Raw genomic sequence first — 16,131 nt, forward strand, 5'->3', positions numbered from 1 at the left:
GGGCCCATGCCTGAAGCTGTGTAAGTGGCCCCATAATTCCTGATCCCTGCCGCCCGTTAAGCCCCTGTGCTGCCCACAAATCAGGCTGAAAATCATTAGCGGCACGCAGCCAGTGACAGTACTGCTTCCCTTCCCAGTGTTTTAAAATGTACAGCACCCCTGGCTTCCCTTTAGATGTGCACTTCTCCCTTCCTGCCACTGGGTGCTGCTTGTATATAAAAGTGAATTAGAATGTGATTTTATAACATCCCCAGTTTGCTCTTCCCGAGGCTGACTTCTTCATGTCCTGCTCCTCAAGGTATGTCACTGTTTGCTAATCTATATTGTATATAGAAGTTTTCTGTAGAGTGTGCCCAAAGTCTTTATAATATTTGATGATTCACTGCAGGTCTGGTCAGTGTTTTAAAAAGTTCCTCTATTTTACACATGGCATGGCATGGGGGTCACAGCACCGTCTGTCCATTCTGCTTTAGCACCATGGGACCCCATGCCATGCCATGTGTAAAATAGAGGAACTCTTTAAATCACAGACCAGACCTGCAGTCCAGGCTGAGTAAGGCCTCAGAGCACATGGCATTACTCTCTGTATTTAACTGCTTGATGGGCTTATTTTGGGCCTGGCTGGTTCACATGTATGTGTTTTGGCGGCCCACATTTGCGCAGGCACAGCAGCCTATTCATTTGAATGGGCCGCCATGCCTGCATTTCCTGCAAAGAAAAGCGCATGCCTCATGTAATAGGCTGCGCACACGGCACGTCTATGCCCATCAAGCACTGAAATACAGCACTGTCTGTCCATTCTGCTGTCTGCTGTGACTTATCTGCAGTTCCCGCACTGTCAAACTTGCTGCATTTTTAGACGTTTAGGTCACGCTTTTAAAAACACAGTGCGTTTGTGTGTGCAAGAACTGCAGGTAAGTAGCATGGTGCAAAAGCAGAATGGATTTCAAGGCAACTGTATTTTTAAGATGCTGAATGCACCTTTTTTCTGCAGGAAACGAAGGCATGGCAGCCCATTCAAATCAATGGGCTGCTGTGCCTGCACAAATGAGGACCGCCCAAAACATACATGTGAACCAGCCAGGCCCAAAATAAGCTGGAGGGGGGCCCAAAAAAAATGTTTGCCCAGGGCCCAAACCATATTAAAGACGGCCCTGTATGGCGGCACTGATGAGATGGCACTGATGGACATCGATGAGGTAGTACCGACGGGCACAGATAAGGTGGCACTGATTGGCGGTGCTGGTATGCGGCACAGATGGGCACACAGGCGGCACAGATGGGCACACATAGGCGGCACAGATGGATACTTATGGGTGGCACCTATGTTGCCAGTCAATGCCCATTTGTGGGCACCGATTGGCATCTTTTTTTTTTTTTTTTCACTTTTTTTTTTTTGGGGGGGGCTTTTTTTTTTTTTTTTTACAGTTTGCCCTTCCCTGGTGGTCCAGGGTGGGCTTCCCTGGTGGTCCAGTGTGGCGATCCAAGGGGGGGCTGCGCTGATAAACAATCAGCGCGAACCCCCCGTCAGGAGAGCCGCCGATCGGCTCGCGTCTGTCAGACGCAAGTGAGGAAGAGCCGTCAACGGCTCTTTCTGTTTACATCGTGATCAGCCGTGGTTGGACACGGCTGATCACGTGGTAAAGAGTCTCCGTGAGAGACTCTTTACCGAGATCGGTGTTGCGGGGTGTCAGACTGACACCCTGCAACAACGATCGCCGCGATGCGTGCCCCCGGGGGCGCGCATCGGCTCAGAATCCTGAGGACGTCATATGACGTCCAGTCAGGATTCTACAACCACTTTGCCGACGTCAATATGTCATTGGCGGGCGGCAAGTGGTTAATAATAATAAATATTATTATTATGATGAGAAATATTTATTATTATTAATAAATATTTCTCTTAATAATAATGATATTATTATTTCTCTTAATAATATTATTATTTCTCTTAATAATATTATTTCTCTTATTAATACTGTAATAATATTATTTCTCTTAATATTATTTCTCTTAATATTTCTTATAATAATAATGTAAAAGCAGCACAGAAAGTATGTTAACCACTTGCTGTCCAGGGCAATTTGGCATTTTTTTGCTAGGAACCAAACTTTTTTTTAACTGCTTCAATACCAGGGCACTTTTACCCCTTCCTGTCCAGGGCAAATTGTCAGCACTGTCATACTTTGAATAAAAAAAATTGCACAGTCATGCTACACTGTACCCAAATAAAAATTTTAGCACTATTCGTGTGGGAAAAAAATGCTGTCTTTTTCACCACTTTTTTTTTTTATAAGCAAAAATATAAAACTGAAATTTGAAAGAAAGTTTGCAAGAATATTTTGTAAAGAAGCGATTTTTTCTTCTTCACCGATGTGTAGCACTGCTGGACAGATTGGCATCACTGATAATCAGGGCACAGATCTGTTCATGAGAGGAGATGCCGCTGATCGGCTCTCTTATCAGACCCCTTTCACACTGGAGGCGTTTTTCAGGCGCTTTAGCGTTAAAAATAGCGCATGTAAAAAGCCTCATCTGCAATCCGGATGAAAGCTGGAGGGCTTTCACACTGGGGAGCTGCGCTGGCAGAGCATCAAAAGAGTCCTGCAAGCAGCGTCTTTGCAGCGCTTTAAGAGCGGTGAATACACTGCTCCTAATGCACCCCTGCCCATTAAAATCAATGGGCAGCGGGGCCAAAGCTCCTCTGCGGGCGCTTTTAACCCTTTATTCAGCCGCTAGCGGGGAAACTAAAAGCGCCGCTAGCACTTGAAAAGTGCTGCAAAAACAGCGGTAAAGTGCTGCTAAAAGTGTTGCTTTTTAGCAGCGTTTTACCACTGATGCCCAGGCACTGTCAGTGTTCGGAGAGTAGAGCAGATAACCAGCATTTCCTTGTTTACAATCACAGTTGATCACATAGGTAAGGAGCCAATTCATCAGCGCTTTACCAAGATCAGGGTTTGCTTCGTGTCCTGTGGAGCATGCAAGAGCAGTAAGACTGGGGCGATGTCATACGACGTCGTCACAGAACAAGAGAGCACCCCGTTCGCCGTCATTTGTCCATACTGTGGGCAGTAATTAGAGCAGAGGCCCTGGTGAGTAAAATGGTGACTGTGGCAATTTTTTTAGGTCACAGTAAAATGTAGCTTTTATATAAAAAATTAAAATTCAGGAAAAAAAAACATGTTAAAATTTTAGGGCACACAAACAATATAACACCCAAAATTTTGGTACTTCAAAAACATTCTGGTAGGTCAATTTGCTCCTGTCTAAACAGGCTCTAGTATGCGTTTGTATTAATGCAAGTTCACAACCACAGATTGTAGAAAATTCCCCATCAGTCAGGGCTGGTTCACATTTATGCGTTGAGAAGTGCTACAAGGTACAAATTTAAATTGAGATTTACTGGGGGTTATTTACAAAAGGCAAATCCACTTTGCACTACAAGTACGAAGTGCAGTCGCTGTAGATCTGTGGGGGACATGCAAGGAAAATAAACAGCATTTTAGCTTGCACATGATTGGATGATAAAAATCAGCAGAGCTTCGTCTCATTTCAGATCTTCCCCTCATAATTACAGCGACTGCACTTCCAAGTGCACTTGTAGTGAAAAGTGGATTTGCCCTTTGGAAATTACCCCCACTGTCTTTTTTGTGCCATAAGACGCCCCCCCCCAAAAAAAATGTGGGGGGGGGAATGTCTGAGCGTCTTATGGAGTAAATATTGACCAGGCCCCCTCCCTGTCGCCGCTTGCTCCGTGCAAACACACGGGACACACCACTGACTCGGGTCACCCTCACTCTTCCGCGTCTGGTTACAATAACACGCGGTTTAAAGCCAACTAGAAGCCAGCCCTGCCCAAGCCAATGCAAAGTCAATGCTGTGTTACCTCCAAGCTTGGCACCGCTGTCGTTAGAGTCTGCTGTTACCAATCGCGGCCATCCCCATGTCGTTTCTGGGGGCGCCTTTCTCCGCGACTCCTGTAAACCAATGGGGGGGGCAGAGGGAGGCAGGGCCAACTGCCAGAATGAGTGGCATGGGTAGTGAGATTGAGAAGTAGCTGCCTGGCTGTCAAAGTAAGGGGGCAGGGGGGGTGTACAAGAGCAACAAGCGGCATGTGCATTTATAATGCTGAAATATATGTGTAGCGCTACCCCCGCAGGAGCAGCTTTTTGGGCCTACGCTCACTAATCTATCCACCCCCTTTAAGTGGCTCGAACCCCCCTTGGCACACCAAGCAAAGATGCAAATATATTGTGAATCCCTCGTGTAACTGTGGGACCCCAATAATACACAAATAAAATATCTAGAGTGACATGCAATATTGTTGTTACCTTTCTTTGATTGCAGACTTCAGGAGCAAACACACCTCACAATAAATGTAGTTAAACCAAGAATAACTTTACTTGGCATGTAAGAATAAAAAGAGCAAACAATGATTTACACACACACACAGATATATATGTATATAGCTGTCTCTGCAAAGGGCCCTTTGCGAGAGTCAATAAAACAACAAAAAGAATGTTAATACTATAAAATCTATAATTAACTATAAATGATCTATGCTCGCGAGCTCCCCTAGTGGGCAGTCTATTGAAGTGCAATTGCTAACAATCTCAATCAGGCCTAGCCTGCTTGACTCCAGAATGTTCCTCAGCGATAAAGTCTATTTGTAGGCTCGTTGGTGCACTTTAATATATGTGTAATCCAAAAGGGCTTTAGGCTCAGTCTAAGGTACGATCAACACAGGTGCAGTGAACCGATCCTCCAGTCAGCATCAGTCAACATGGCCAGCGTGACTTTCAGATGTTCCTTAAACAGATCATTAAACAGTATGCCTTTCTGAGATGTGAGGCACTGCAAGTCACAAGGCTATGGGGGGGTATGGAAACTTGGGCAAGTGCCCTCTCACCCAAACAGGCCTAGTCCGCCTGAGTTCCTTACAGAAGATAAGCCGTTCAGCAGCTACGCCACAACGCACGGTCTCTGGACTCCTGCTCTCCACAGCTCCGATCATCAGCTGGTCAGTCTGTCGATCTCCTGGAACACAAGCTGGACACACTTGATCTTGTCTCCCTCCAGATGGTTGGTCTTCCGGTGGATCCAGGCCCAGGCTTCAGGCATAAATGCTCGGCTGTTGTGCTCTCCGCAGAGGGAGAGATGCAGATCCCAAGAGAGCGAGTTCAGCTTCTCCCAGTCTTTAAATAACCTCCCCCATAAGGCTGTGCGGAGGTGTCGTGTGCTCCAGGAAGACAAGGCATTGTGGGAACTGTAGTCTATTTCTACAAATGTCAATGGAGTCTGTTTCTCCTGGTACCTCTAGTCCCACAATGCATTGGTTTCTTTTTAGAAAGAGATAAATAAACAAATATATACAGGTAACTGGAACTCTCTGGGAGAAATTTAGATATGAAAAATTACCAAAAGTTTTTGACAATATGACCCCCGCTACACATGCTTGAGTATTTATGTGGAGACCATGCTAGGTGCTTAGACAGCCAAAAAGACACTGCCAACTACACAGCTTCTCACCTTTAACCATTTCAATATATTTGCTTTTATTATGACAGTGGTGTGTGCATACAGTGCTATATATCTATAGGAATATGGGAGACATCCTGCTATAGATCTACACTGTATGGCCTTCTAAGATCCAATTACTTGCTCATCAGATAATACTCCCATAAACACTGGTGTATCTTTATTTTAGGAATATATATCACTGGCTAACGTACATTTTACTTGCCAGGCTTCTGTATGGGTCAGAATATTTTTCTTCTTGTTTTCCTCCTCTAAAACCTATGTGGTATGTGTATCTTATGGTCAGGAGTGTCTTATGGAGCGAAAAATATAGTAAATCACAGTGCAAGTTGTGATTTCCATGTTTGATTTCAATGCAAATTTAGTAGGGGAGTGGTCACATCTGCGATTTTATCATTTATAAATCTAGGCACAAAAAAAAAAAAAAAAAAAAATTGGAGATGTGAACACTGGACTAAGATCTTTTTTGTCCAATAGATGTTAATGTAGCTCACAGGACCCTTTTTTGAACACAGACCAGCGTGATCAGATGTGCACACATAGAAAAAGCTGCGTTTCTGGTCAGCATTTTGAACCAGTATGCGCATACAAGCATAAAAATGAATGGATTTTGCCTGGGAAACTATGGTGCACAAATACACGCATTAATACGCACAACAGAAATGCCTGAAATTACATTGAGAAATGCTGATGTTCAAACATCAATACCGTATGCAAGAGTATACATACAGGTGAAACTCGAAAAATGTGAATATCGTCCAAAAGTTCATTTTACTAATGCAACTTAAAAGGTGAAACGAATAAATGAGATAGTTCAAGCCCTGATTTGTCATAATTTTGAAGATTATGGCTTATAGCTCATGAAAACCCCAAATCCACAATCTCATAAAATTAGAAATATTGTGAAAAGGTGCAATATTCTAGGCTCATAGCATAGGCGTGCGCAGCCTATTGCATTAGGGTGTGCACCTCAAAAGCTCAAGCATACGTGTGTGTATGTATATATATATATACATACAAAGTGTGTGTGTATGTGTATGTGTATATATATGTATATATATATATATATATATATATATATATATATATATATATATATATATATATATATATATATATATAATCTCATTCAAAAGTATTGGGACACCTGCCTTTACACACACACACATGACCTTTAATGACATCCCCAGTCTTAGTCCGGAGGGTTGAATATTGAGTTGGCCCACCCTTTGCAGCTTTAACTCTCCTGGGAAGGCTGTCCACAAGGTTTAGGAGTGTGTCTATGGGAATGTTTGACCATTCTTCCAGAAGCGCATTTGTGAGGTCAGGCACTGATGTTGGACGAGAAGGCCTGGCTTGCAGTCTCCACTCTAATTCATCCCAAAGATGTTCTATCAGGTTGAGGTCAGGACTGTGCAGGTCAGTCAAGTTCCTTCACCCCAAACTCACACATCCATGTCTTTATGAACCTTGCTTTGTGCACTGGTCCAAATAATATGGTGTGGGGTTGACCCCTTAGTTCCAGTGAAGGGAAGGTGTCAGCTTATCAAGACATTTTGGACAATTTCATGCACCTTACTTTGTCGGAACAGTTTGGGGGACGGCACCTTCCTGTTTCAACATGACTCCTCACCAGTGCACAAAGCAAGGCCCATAAAGACATGGACTTAGCAGGGGGGGTGGAAAATTAACTTCAAGTGCAATAATTCACACTATAACCTCGACTAAAACATATACAATTAAGTGTAACAATCTAAAAAAATGTAATTCCAAAGTGATAGAATGATGTGAATCTCCCAACTAAAGTTGTTGCACTTGAAGATAATTTGTATTGCAATTATCTGTAGATGGTGGAAACTCCTTCTAATTATGTGAAGAGGGGTTTCCACCATCCTTGCTAAGGCAAAACTGGTAGGCACCGATAGGCAGCACTGATGGGCACTAATAGGCAGCACTGATTGGCAGCGTTGATGGACACTAATTGGTGGCATTGATGTGCACTGATGTGCATCACTGATGGGCTCTGATTGGTGGCATTGATGTGCACTGATGGGCTCTGATTGGTGGCACTGATGGACAGCACTGACTGGCACTGATAGGGGAGAGGGGGGAGTTTCACAGGCAGCAGATTATGAGAATTACCAGAGCTGTTCAGTGTATAAAGGCGCTGTCAGATAATGACACTACATGCAGGGAGAAAGACCAGCTGTTAAAAGTCAGTGGTGATTTCGGGGGTGGGCGGGACTGAACAGTTATTAAAAACCAGCCAATGGGATGGGTCTGGGCGGGCCGCTACATTTCTCTGGCTCCGCCCCCTCTCCGAAGCAGCAAATCATTGGCTGGTGATGATGGAGCTTGGTCCCACCCACCCCCGACATTATGGCTGAGTTGTGATGACTTACAGCTCAGCCGCGATATCGGGGGTGGGCGGGACCAAGCGCCATCAACACCAGCCAATGATTAAGCGGGCTTCATAGAGCGGGCGGAGCCACATAAATGTAACAGCCCGCCCAGACCCATCCCATTGGCTGGTGTTTGATGGCCGTTCAGTCCCGCCCACCCCCGAAATCATCACTGACTTGACAGCTGGTGTCTCTCCCTGCATGTAGTGTCATTATCTGACAGCTTCATACACTGAACCGCTCTGGTGATTCTCACGATCTGCTGCCTGTAAAACTATTTCACAGGCAGCGGGGGCCACATACTCTCTTGGATGCAGCATTTCTTGGGAGATCTCTAGAGACAGCACGGGGTGATTAGGGTGTGCGCAGGCACACCCCTATGGCTCAGTGTCCCATTCTAATCAGCTAATTAAGCCACAACACCTGCAAAGGGTTCCTGAGCCTTTAAATGGTCTCTCAGTCTGGTTCAGTAGGAATCACAATCATGGGAAAGACTGCTGACCTGACAGTTGTGCAGAAAACCATCATTGACACCCTCCATAAGGAGGGAAAGCCTCAAAAGGTAATTGCAAAAGAAGTTGGATGTTCCCAAGTGCTGTATTAAAGCACATTAATAGAAAGTTATGTGGAAGGGAAAAGTATGGAAGAAAAGGTGCACAAGCAGCAGAGATGACCGCAGCCTGGAGAGGATTGTCAGGAAAAGACCATTCAAAAGGATTGGGAACTTTCACAAGGAGTGGACTGAGGCTGCAATCAGTGCATCAAGAGCCACCACACACAGACAGATCCTGGACATGGGCTTCAAATGTCATATTCCTAATGTCAAGCCACTCCAGAACAACGTCAGAAGCGTCTTACTTGGGCTAAAGAAAAAAAACACACCTGATCTGTTGCTCAGTGGTCCAAAGTCCTCTTTTCTGATGAGAGCAAATTTTGCATCTTATGTGGAAACCAAGGAGCCGGAGTATGGAGGAAGAGTGGAGAGGCACACACTGCAAGATGCTTGAAGTCCAGTGTGAAGTTTCCACAGTCTGTGTTGATTTGGGGAGCCATGTCCTCTGCTGGTGTTGGTCCACTGTGCTTCATTAAGTCCAGGGTCAACTGAGCCATCTACCAGGAGATTTTGGAGCACTTCATGCTTCCTTCCACAGACCAGCTCTATGGGGATGATTACTTGATTTTCCAGCAGGACTTGGCACCTGCCCACACTGCCAAAAGCACCAAAACCTGGTTCAATGACTGTGGGATTACTGTGCTTGATAGACCAGCAAACTCGCCTGACCTGAACTCCATAGAGAATCTATGAGGCATTGCCAAGAGAAAGAGGAGAGACATGAAACCGAACAATGCAGAAGAGCTGAAGGCCGCTATTGAAACATCCTGGTCTTCCATAACACCTCAGCAGTGCCAAAGGCTGATAGCTTCCATGCCACGCCGCATTGAGGCAGTAATTGCTGCAAAAGGGGCCCAAACCAAATACATACCGAGTACATATGTATGCTTATACTTTTCAGAGGTCCGATATTGTTCTATGTACAATCCTTGTTTTATTGATTGCATGTAATATTCAAATTTTCTGAGATTGTGGATTTGGGGTTTTCATGAGCTGTAAGCAATAATCATCACAATTATGACAAATCACAGGTTGAACTATATTGCTTTGCATGTAATGAGTATCTCATATATTAGTTTCACCTTTTAAGTGGCATTAGTGAAATAAATGAATGAACTTTTGCACGATATTCAAATTTTTCGAGTTTCACCTGTAGATTGACTTCAGTACAACTAGCTTACCCATAGTCTGGTCAAAACGTGGCCTGTTCCTGCTGAACCAGACAGATTTCGATCCACTTATGGTCAGCTTAAGAGGTCACATCAAGTAAATAGATCCTAAACACGTTAAGACTCAAAATTGCATGCACCCGAGAAATGGTGACAAACCACTGTACCTAATCATTTTCACAGGTGACTAAAAGCCTTTATAGGTAAATCAGTGTGGAGTCATTCATAAAATTATGGCCCCAGGATTATTGATCTCGCTGAAATTTGAGGCGATATCTCATACCAGTCAGGTACTTCAATGAAGATATCAGGGTCCAATAGACCCCCAATGTGTACCCTGCCCTCTAAAAGCAGACAAAGCACAGATCCTGGTTCTTTAACGGCTTCTCTAAAAGAATGACCACTCTGAAACCCGGCTTTTGACTTCATCACAGAAGAAATGGGAGAATGAATAAAAGTAATCGTCAGCTATGGAGCTGCCAGCATCTCTTTTGCAAGACAGCAGCCATGATTTTGTAAAGACTACTTGCCGACAGGAAATATATTGTGTACAGCAGACAGCAAGTGGTAAAAAGCATAGTTACCTTGGTCTAGCTTGGACCAGTGCAGGAATACAGATTCCATATGTGTGGGACTGCTGTGGAGCAGAGAACCACTGTGGTAGGCATCACTACTAGAGGGATTGCTGCCATTCTGCATAGCGACCACAAGGGAGTGCTTACTCTATACGGGTGCCATTTAGAGAGTGCCTTGTATCTTTTTAAATAATGCAAATTATCTATACAAAGAAATGTCTGATTATGCAGTCAAGAACTTTGCACTTTGATTTTTTGGCTTCCTTCTTAAAGGGGAGTTCCAGCCATTTGTATGTTTATTAAAAGTCAGCAGCAACAAAAAGTGTAGCTGCTGGCTTTTAATAAACAGGCACTTACCTGCTCCAGCGACGCGCCGGCCGGGGCTCCGCTCCTCTCCCCCCCCTCCCCGGCCGGCGTCTTCATCTTCAGTGTGGGCACCCGGCCGTGACAGCTTTCGGCTTCACGGCCGGGCACCCACTGCGCATGCGCGAGCGGCGCGGCCCGGCGCCGCGCCATCTAATTGGCCAGGAGATCGCCTAGGACCTGTGACGTGTCCTAGGCGATCGCCTACAGCAGCCACTTCCTGAAGGCGATTAAGCTTAGTCGCCTACAGGAAGGAGGAAGTGGGACAGGAAGTCCCACTCGTGCTGAAGCCCCCACTCCCCCCCCAAAAAAATTACATGCCAAATGTGGCATGTAAGGGGGAGAGGAGTGGGTTAAGAGGAAGTTCCAAATTTAGGTGGAACTCCTCTTTAAAGATGATATAAAAAAGACAAAAATGCAGCTGTGTAATTATTAGTACACCGTAAAGTTACAAGTGTAGGCATCCTGCCTTAAAGGGTTTCTAAACCCACAACAGTAAAGTCAGTATAATGCAGTAAAGCATGCTTGTTTTACTCACTGTACTAAGGTGTTAATCGTCGGCATTGAGTAACAAGGCTGTTTGATCCGGTCTTTGCTCTGATCCTCCTTTTACTGTCCTCAGTCCATCTGCTGATAGTACAGACTCTTTTTGGCACTCTGCACATGCCCAGTTTGCTAGAGTTGTTTTCTGGGAGTGTGCATGTGATCAGCACAGAGCCAATCAGCACTGTCCAGACAGAGGGTCAGAGGTTATGCAGCCTCAGAGCAGTCAGGGAGACTGAAAACTCCTACAAGCTTGAACCAATGCTCGGCCAAACACTGATAGTTGCAACATTGCTATATACTGATGAGAAAAGGTATTTGGCAGTTTATATTGACTGAAATAATTGCAATTCAATGTTCTGTATACTGTGGGAGACCAGATATTGTGAATGCAAGGTCCTGGGTTTAGTAACACTAACATGAACACATTATCTTACTTACGAATCAAAAAAAAAAGTAGTTTGCCTTGTTTTACAGTTCAAAAGTCAAACAGCAAGTATGACGAAAATGGTTAAATTGGGTGTTTTGACTTTAATGATGAATATCTGATCCCATCAAAACATGGCAAAGAGGGACACCCGGAGGTAAAAAATATGCACGCAAATGTCACGATGAAGAAAAGGGTGAGGTTACATCGCACTAAATATTATTATGGTTAAAAAAAAAAAACAATTTCTTCATCAGTTTAGGCCAAAATGTTTTCTTCTACATATTTTAAAAAAAAAAAAAAAAAACGCAATAAGTGTATATTAAATTGGTTTGCGCAAAAGTTATAGTGTCTACAAAAATAGGGGATATACTTATGACATATTTTATTATTAAAACTTGTTTTTTTTTTTACTAGCGATAATCTGTGATCAGCGATATTTAGCGGGACTGCCAAAAATGCGGCGGACAAATCGAACACTTTTTTGAGACCAGTGACATTTATACAGCGATCGATGTATAAATGTCACTAGCATGGAAGGGGTTAACACTTTGGGGTGATCAAGGGATCCCTAGGGAGGAGTTTCTAACTGTGGGGGCAGTGTAGTGACTGAAGGTGAAGACAGATCCTGTCTGTTTACATTGACACTCGTTCCGTCTCTCAGGAGCGATCACGGGTGGCCGACAGACATGGCGGCCACGGGCTACACCTCCAGAGTCATGCCCCCTAGTGGTCTTAAAAGCAGCTGATGTACAATGACAGCGATTCGCTCAGGAGAGCCAACCTGCCGGCAACTGGTACTTGTGGTAAAAAAAAAAAACACAGAATAAAGACAGACAGTGAGCCAACACTTTGTCTGAGCCTACCCTGTAGACGAAATCCATTGAAGAAGTTTCAAAGAAATCCATTGGAGCATTTCCAGAGAAATCCATTGGAGCAGTTCCAAACTACACAGCAACGGGCAACTGTTGAGAAAATAAACACTTTTAATCAGACAGACATACAGAACACATATCATATAGAGCTCAGCAGGTGTAAGGTCTATGCAATGGGCTGCTCAGTATAAATGGATCAATTCACAAAGCTGACACCAGCATAGGAATACTTATTTCCAAAAAAAACAGGGCTCTTTCAAGCGGGCAATCCTTTGATTTCTGCTGAGCAGGTGGATGACAGGTCCGTCTCTGCCCTGAGCTGTGACGAACCTGTCAGAGCCCCACTGTTCTCTATGGGGGTCCGTTTTCAGCCGTTCGATGGATGAAAATAGGGTTTCCATGCATCTGGTATAATGAGATTTGATAAGGACATTCCTCATCTTTGTATTAAAGCAGAACTAAACCCATCAAATTACGTTTAAAATAAATAAATTCTTGAGATGCCAACTATCACATTTGCTTGTGCTTTGAACCAAACTGTCAAATGGCTGAAGTCATAACTAAGCATGAGCAAACACGTGCAGCCGCATGGCACTTGCATATCAAACAGAGGCTAAGATGGCAGCTTCATTGGTTGAAAATGACAGGGTTTAGTTCCATTTTAAAACTTTGATTTGAGCATAGGTAGTATAGCCGTCAGGCCTATACAATTGTGCAGATCAGTGGGTTCTGGGTGGGAAACGACCTGCAACTGACCTGGTGGTTAAAAAAAATAAAAAATTCCCTGGTGTCAGCGATTTCTGGAACTAAAGAATGCCCTGGCCTCAATGATTTGGGACGAACAGACATTTGCAGATGATTGGCAACACTTACCGCAAAGGCACCAACTTAGGTCTGGGGGAGCCCAAGGTATGGTACTTGGTGCTGGATTTTCACAATCGCGTTGCCGTAACACATTGGGCCAGATCCACAAAAACGGGCGTATATTTAGGCGGGCGTAGCGCATCTCATATGCGCTATGCCGCCGTAAATCAGAGTGGCTCCTAGGGTATCCTCAAAGAACTTGCTCCCATATGCGGGCCGGCGTAATGCAAATCTGCCGGCGTAAGCCCGCGTAATTCAGAGTGGGCGTGATGTATGGTAATCTGGTATGACCTGGTATAATCTGGTATGGTAAATGACGCTTTTTACGAACGGCGCATGCGCCGTCCGTGGACGTATCCCAGTGCGCATGCGTGAAATCACGTCGCAAATAGTCAATGCTTTTGATGTGAACGTAACTTACGCAAAGCCCTATTCGCGAACAATTTACGCAAACAATTTACGCAAACAACAGAAAATTTGACGCTGTCCCGACGTCCATACCTAACATTGCGTACACCTCATAGAGGCAGGAGTAAGGTTACGTCGAAAAAAGCCTTACGTAAACAACGTATAAAAAATGCACCGGGCGGACGTATGTTTGAGAATCAGCGTATCTAGCTAATTTGCATACTCTACGCTGAAATCAACGGAAGCGCCACCTAGCGGCCAGCGTAAATATGCACCCAAGATCCGACGGCGTACTAAGACGTACGTCAGTCGGATCTAGCCCACATTCAGGCGTATCTTGTTTTGTGGATACAAAACAAAGATACGACGGCGCATCGTAGAACTTACGCGGCGTATCAATAGATACGCCGCCGTAAGTTCTTTGTGGATCTGGCCCATTATGTGCATTGCTGCACCATACAATTTAAATGGCACCCAACACACTGAAGCAATGCACCTGTGCTGCACCACATTGCAACACATAGACATGCACTACCATGCTTTGCAATACAGTGCATTTCTGTAAAAGTCTGTTGCAGTTTCAGCCTTACTAAGGAGTGTCAGCACCCAATTAAAAATTAATAGGTGGTCCAAACAATGCACATTAAAGCCTTATTCACACTGCAATACCTATGTGTACAACTGTGCAAAGGGCCATCTTTGCCACACAGGATGCGCAAGTGTTTCATGCATCTACGTGCAGACAGAGCCATTCATGTCTATTGGGATGCAGCAGCTGCACAGACAGTGAAAAAAAAAATGTATATATATATATATATATATATATATATATATATATATATATATATACAAAATCACACACACACACACACACACACCAAAGTGACTGGTGCAGGAAAGAAGAAGTTTTCAATCTGTCACCAACGCATACTCCAAATAGTTTCCACACTCCAGTTTGTTGCTGCAGTCTTTAGAGTCATTTATTCATCTGATATGAAGGTGTGCTCGGGAGGAAGAGCAGGGACACTCAAATCCGTGGTGCTGCATTTGCCTTTATACCTGACGAATAATTGAATCTGAAGATTGCGGCAGCAAATTGAAGTGGGGAAAATATTTGGTGTGCGTACAGAATATTAAATATATATATATATATATATATATATATATATATATATATATATATATATATATATATATATATATATATAAAAATCAGGATATTTTTGTAAACTGCAGTATATGTATTCATGCCATTTACAGGTGCTGTACAATGCTTCAGAGGATTGGAAATTACATTTCAGCAGAACAAAAACCTAGTCCTGTCTCAGCTCTTACCACACATCGACAATTGTAATAGCCCTCCCCATACACAGTTTTAACTTTTCCACCAACCTTTAGCTATAACAACAAGGCCTATTTGCATCCCTAGACTGCAAAGCATTGATTGTGTGTCCCAGGTGAGCCTAAATGACCTAAATGGGAGAGGTGAAAAACCTGAAGTGGATAGAGGATCAGAGAACTCAAACGGTGTAGAGTGTAGGAGCAGTGTGAACCCCAAACAGGATCTTTCCAGGCTCCCTGCGGGACACACTTTTAATATATATATATATATATATATATATATATATATTAATGCGCATTATATATAAAATAACAGTTAACAATATGTAGCACCCTCCTGGGTAGGTGCTAGGATATTTAGATAGAATTAGTATGTGTTTTGATAGGTAAATTTAGTTGGCTGTAAGGCCCCTTTCACACTGGGGCAGGAGGTGCGGTGGCAGAAAAGCACCACTATTTTTAGCGGCGCTTTACTGTCGGAATTGCGGCCATATTTCGGCCGCTAGCGGTGCGGTTTTACCCCCTGCTAGCGGCCGAAAAAGGGTTATTACCGCCGGCAATGCGTCTCTGCAGAGGTGCATTGCCGGCCGTATAGCCGCGGTTTCCCATTGCTTTCAATGGGAAGGAGTGGTAAACACACTGCTCCTTCACCGCTCCAAAGATGCGGCTAGCAGGACTTTTGGAGTGGTCATGCTAGCACAGCGGTCCATTTATTTTAACTAATTAACCCTTTCACTGCCAGAGCCATTTTTTTTATTTTTTTGCACACATGTTTAAAAAATAATTTTAGGCCTGAAGATAACACAAAACTCTAAACATATATTTTCTGAAAGCAGACACCCTAGAGAATGAAATAGCAGTAGTTCCAGTTTTTTATGTTACCTAAAATTACTGCAAGGGTCTAGGAAATGCAATATTTCAGTAAAAAACATAAATGACCCAATTTTTTGGTAAAATATAAAAAATGAGGTTGCACCGGATAAATAGATACCCAACATGCCAAACCTTGAATT

At 43.8% G+C, this 16,131-nt stretch overlaps 1 protein-coding gene across 3 annotated transcripts in view; it reads right to left on the minus strand.

Moving 5' to 3' along the window:
* Positions 1 to 15,305, minus strand: part of LOC120945671 (very-long-chain enoyl-CoA reductase-like) — a 110,148-nt gene extending 94,843 nt beyond the window's left edge. The window contains exons 1-2 of one of the 3 annotated variants that reach the window (XM_040359996.1): positions 15,170 to 15,305; positions 12,497 to 12,595 (exon numbers count right to left, since the gene is read on the minus strand). In XM_040359996.1, the coding sequence (XP_040215930.1) occupies positions 12,497 to 12,562 (66 nt within the window). In that variant the 5' untranslated portion in view covers positions 12,563 to 12,595; positions 15,170 to 15,305. The other 2 variants (XM_040359999.1, XM_040359997.1) reach the window with 2 other exon arrangements.
* Between the last annotated feature and the right edge of the window lie 826 nt (positions 15,306 to 16,131).

The sequence above is a fragment of the Rana temporaria genome, chromosome 7 (assembly GCF_905171775.1).
Source record: "Rana temporaria chromosome 7, aRanTem1.1, whole genome shotgun sequence".
Lineage (NCBI taxonomy): Eukaryota > Metazoa > Chordata > Amphibia > Anura > Ranidae > Rana > Rana temporaria.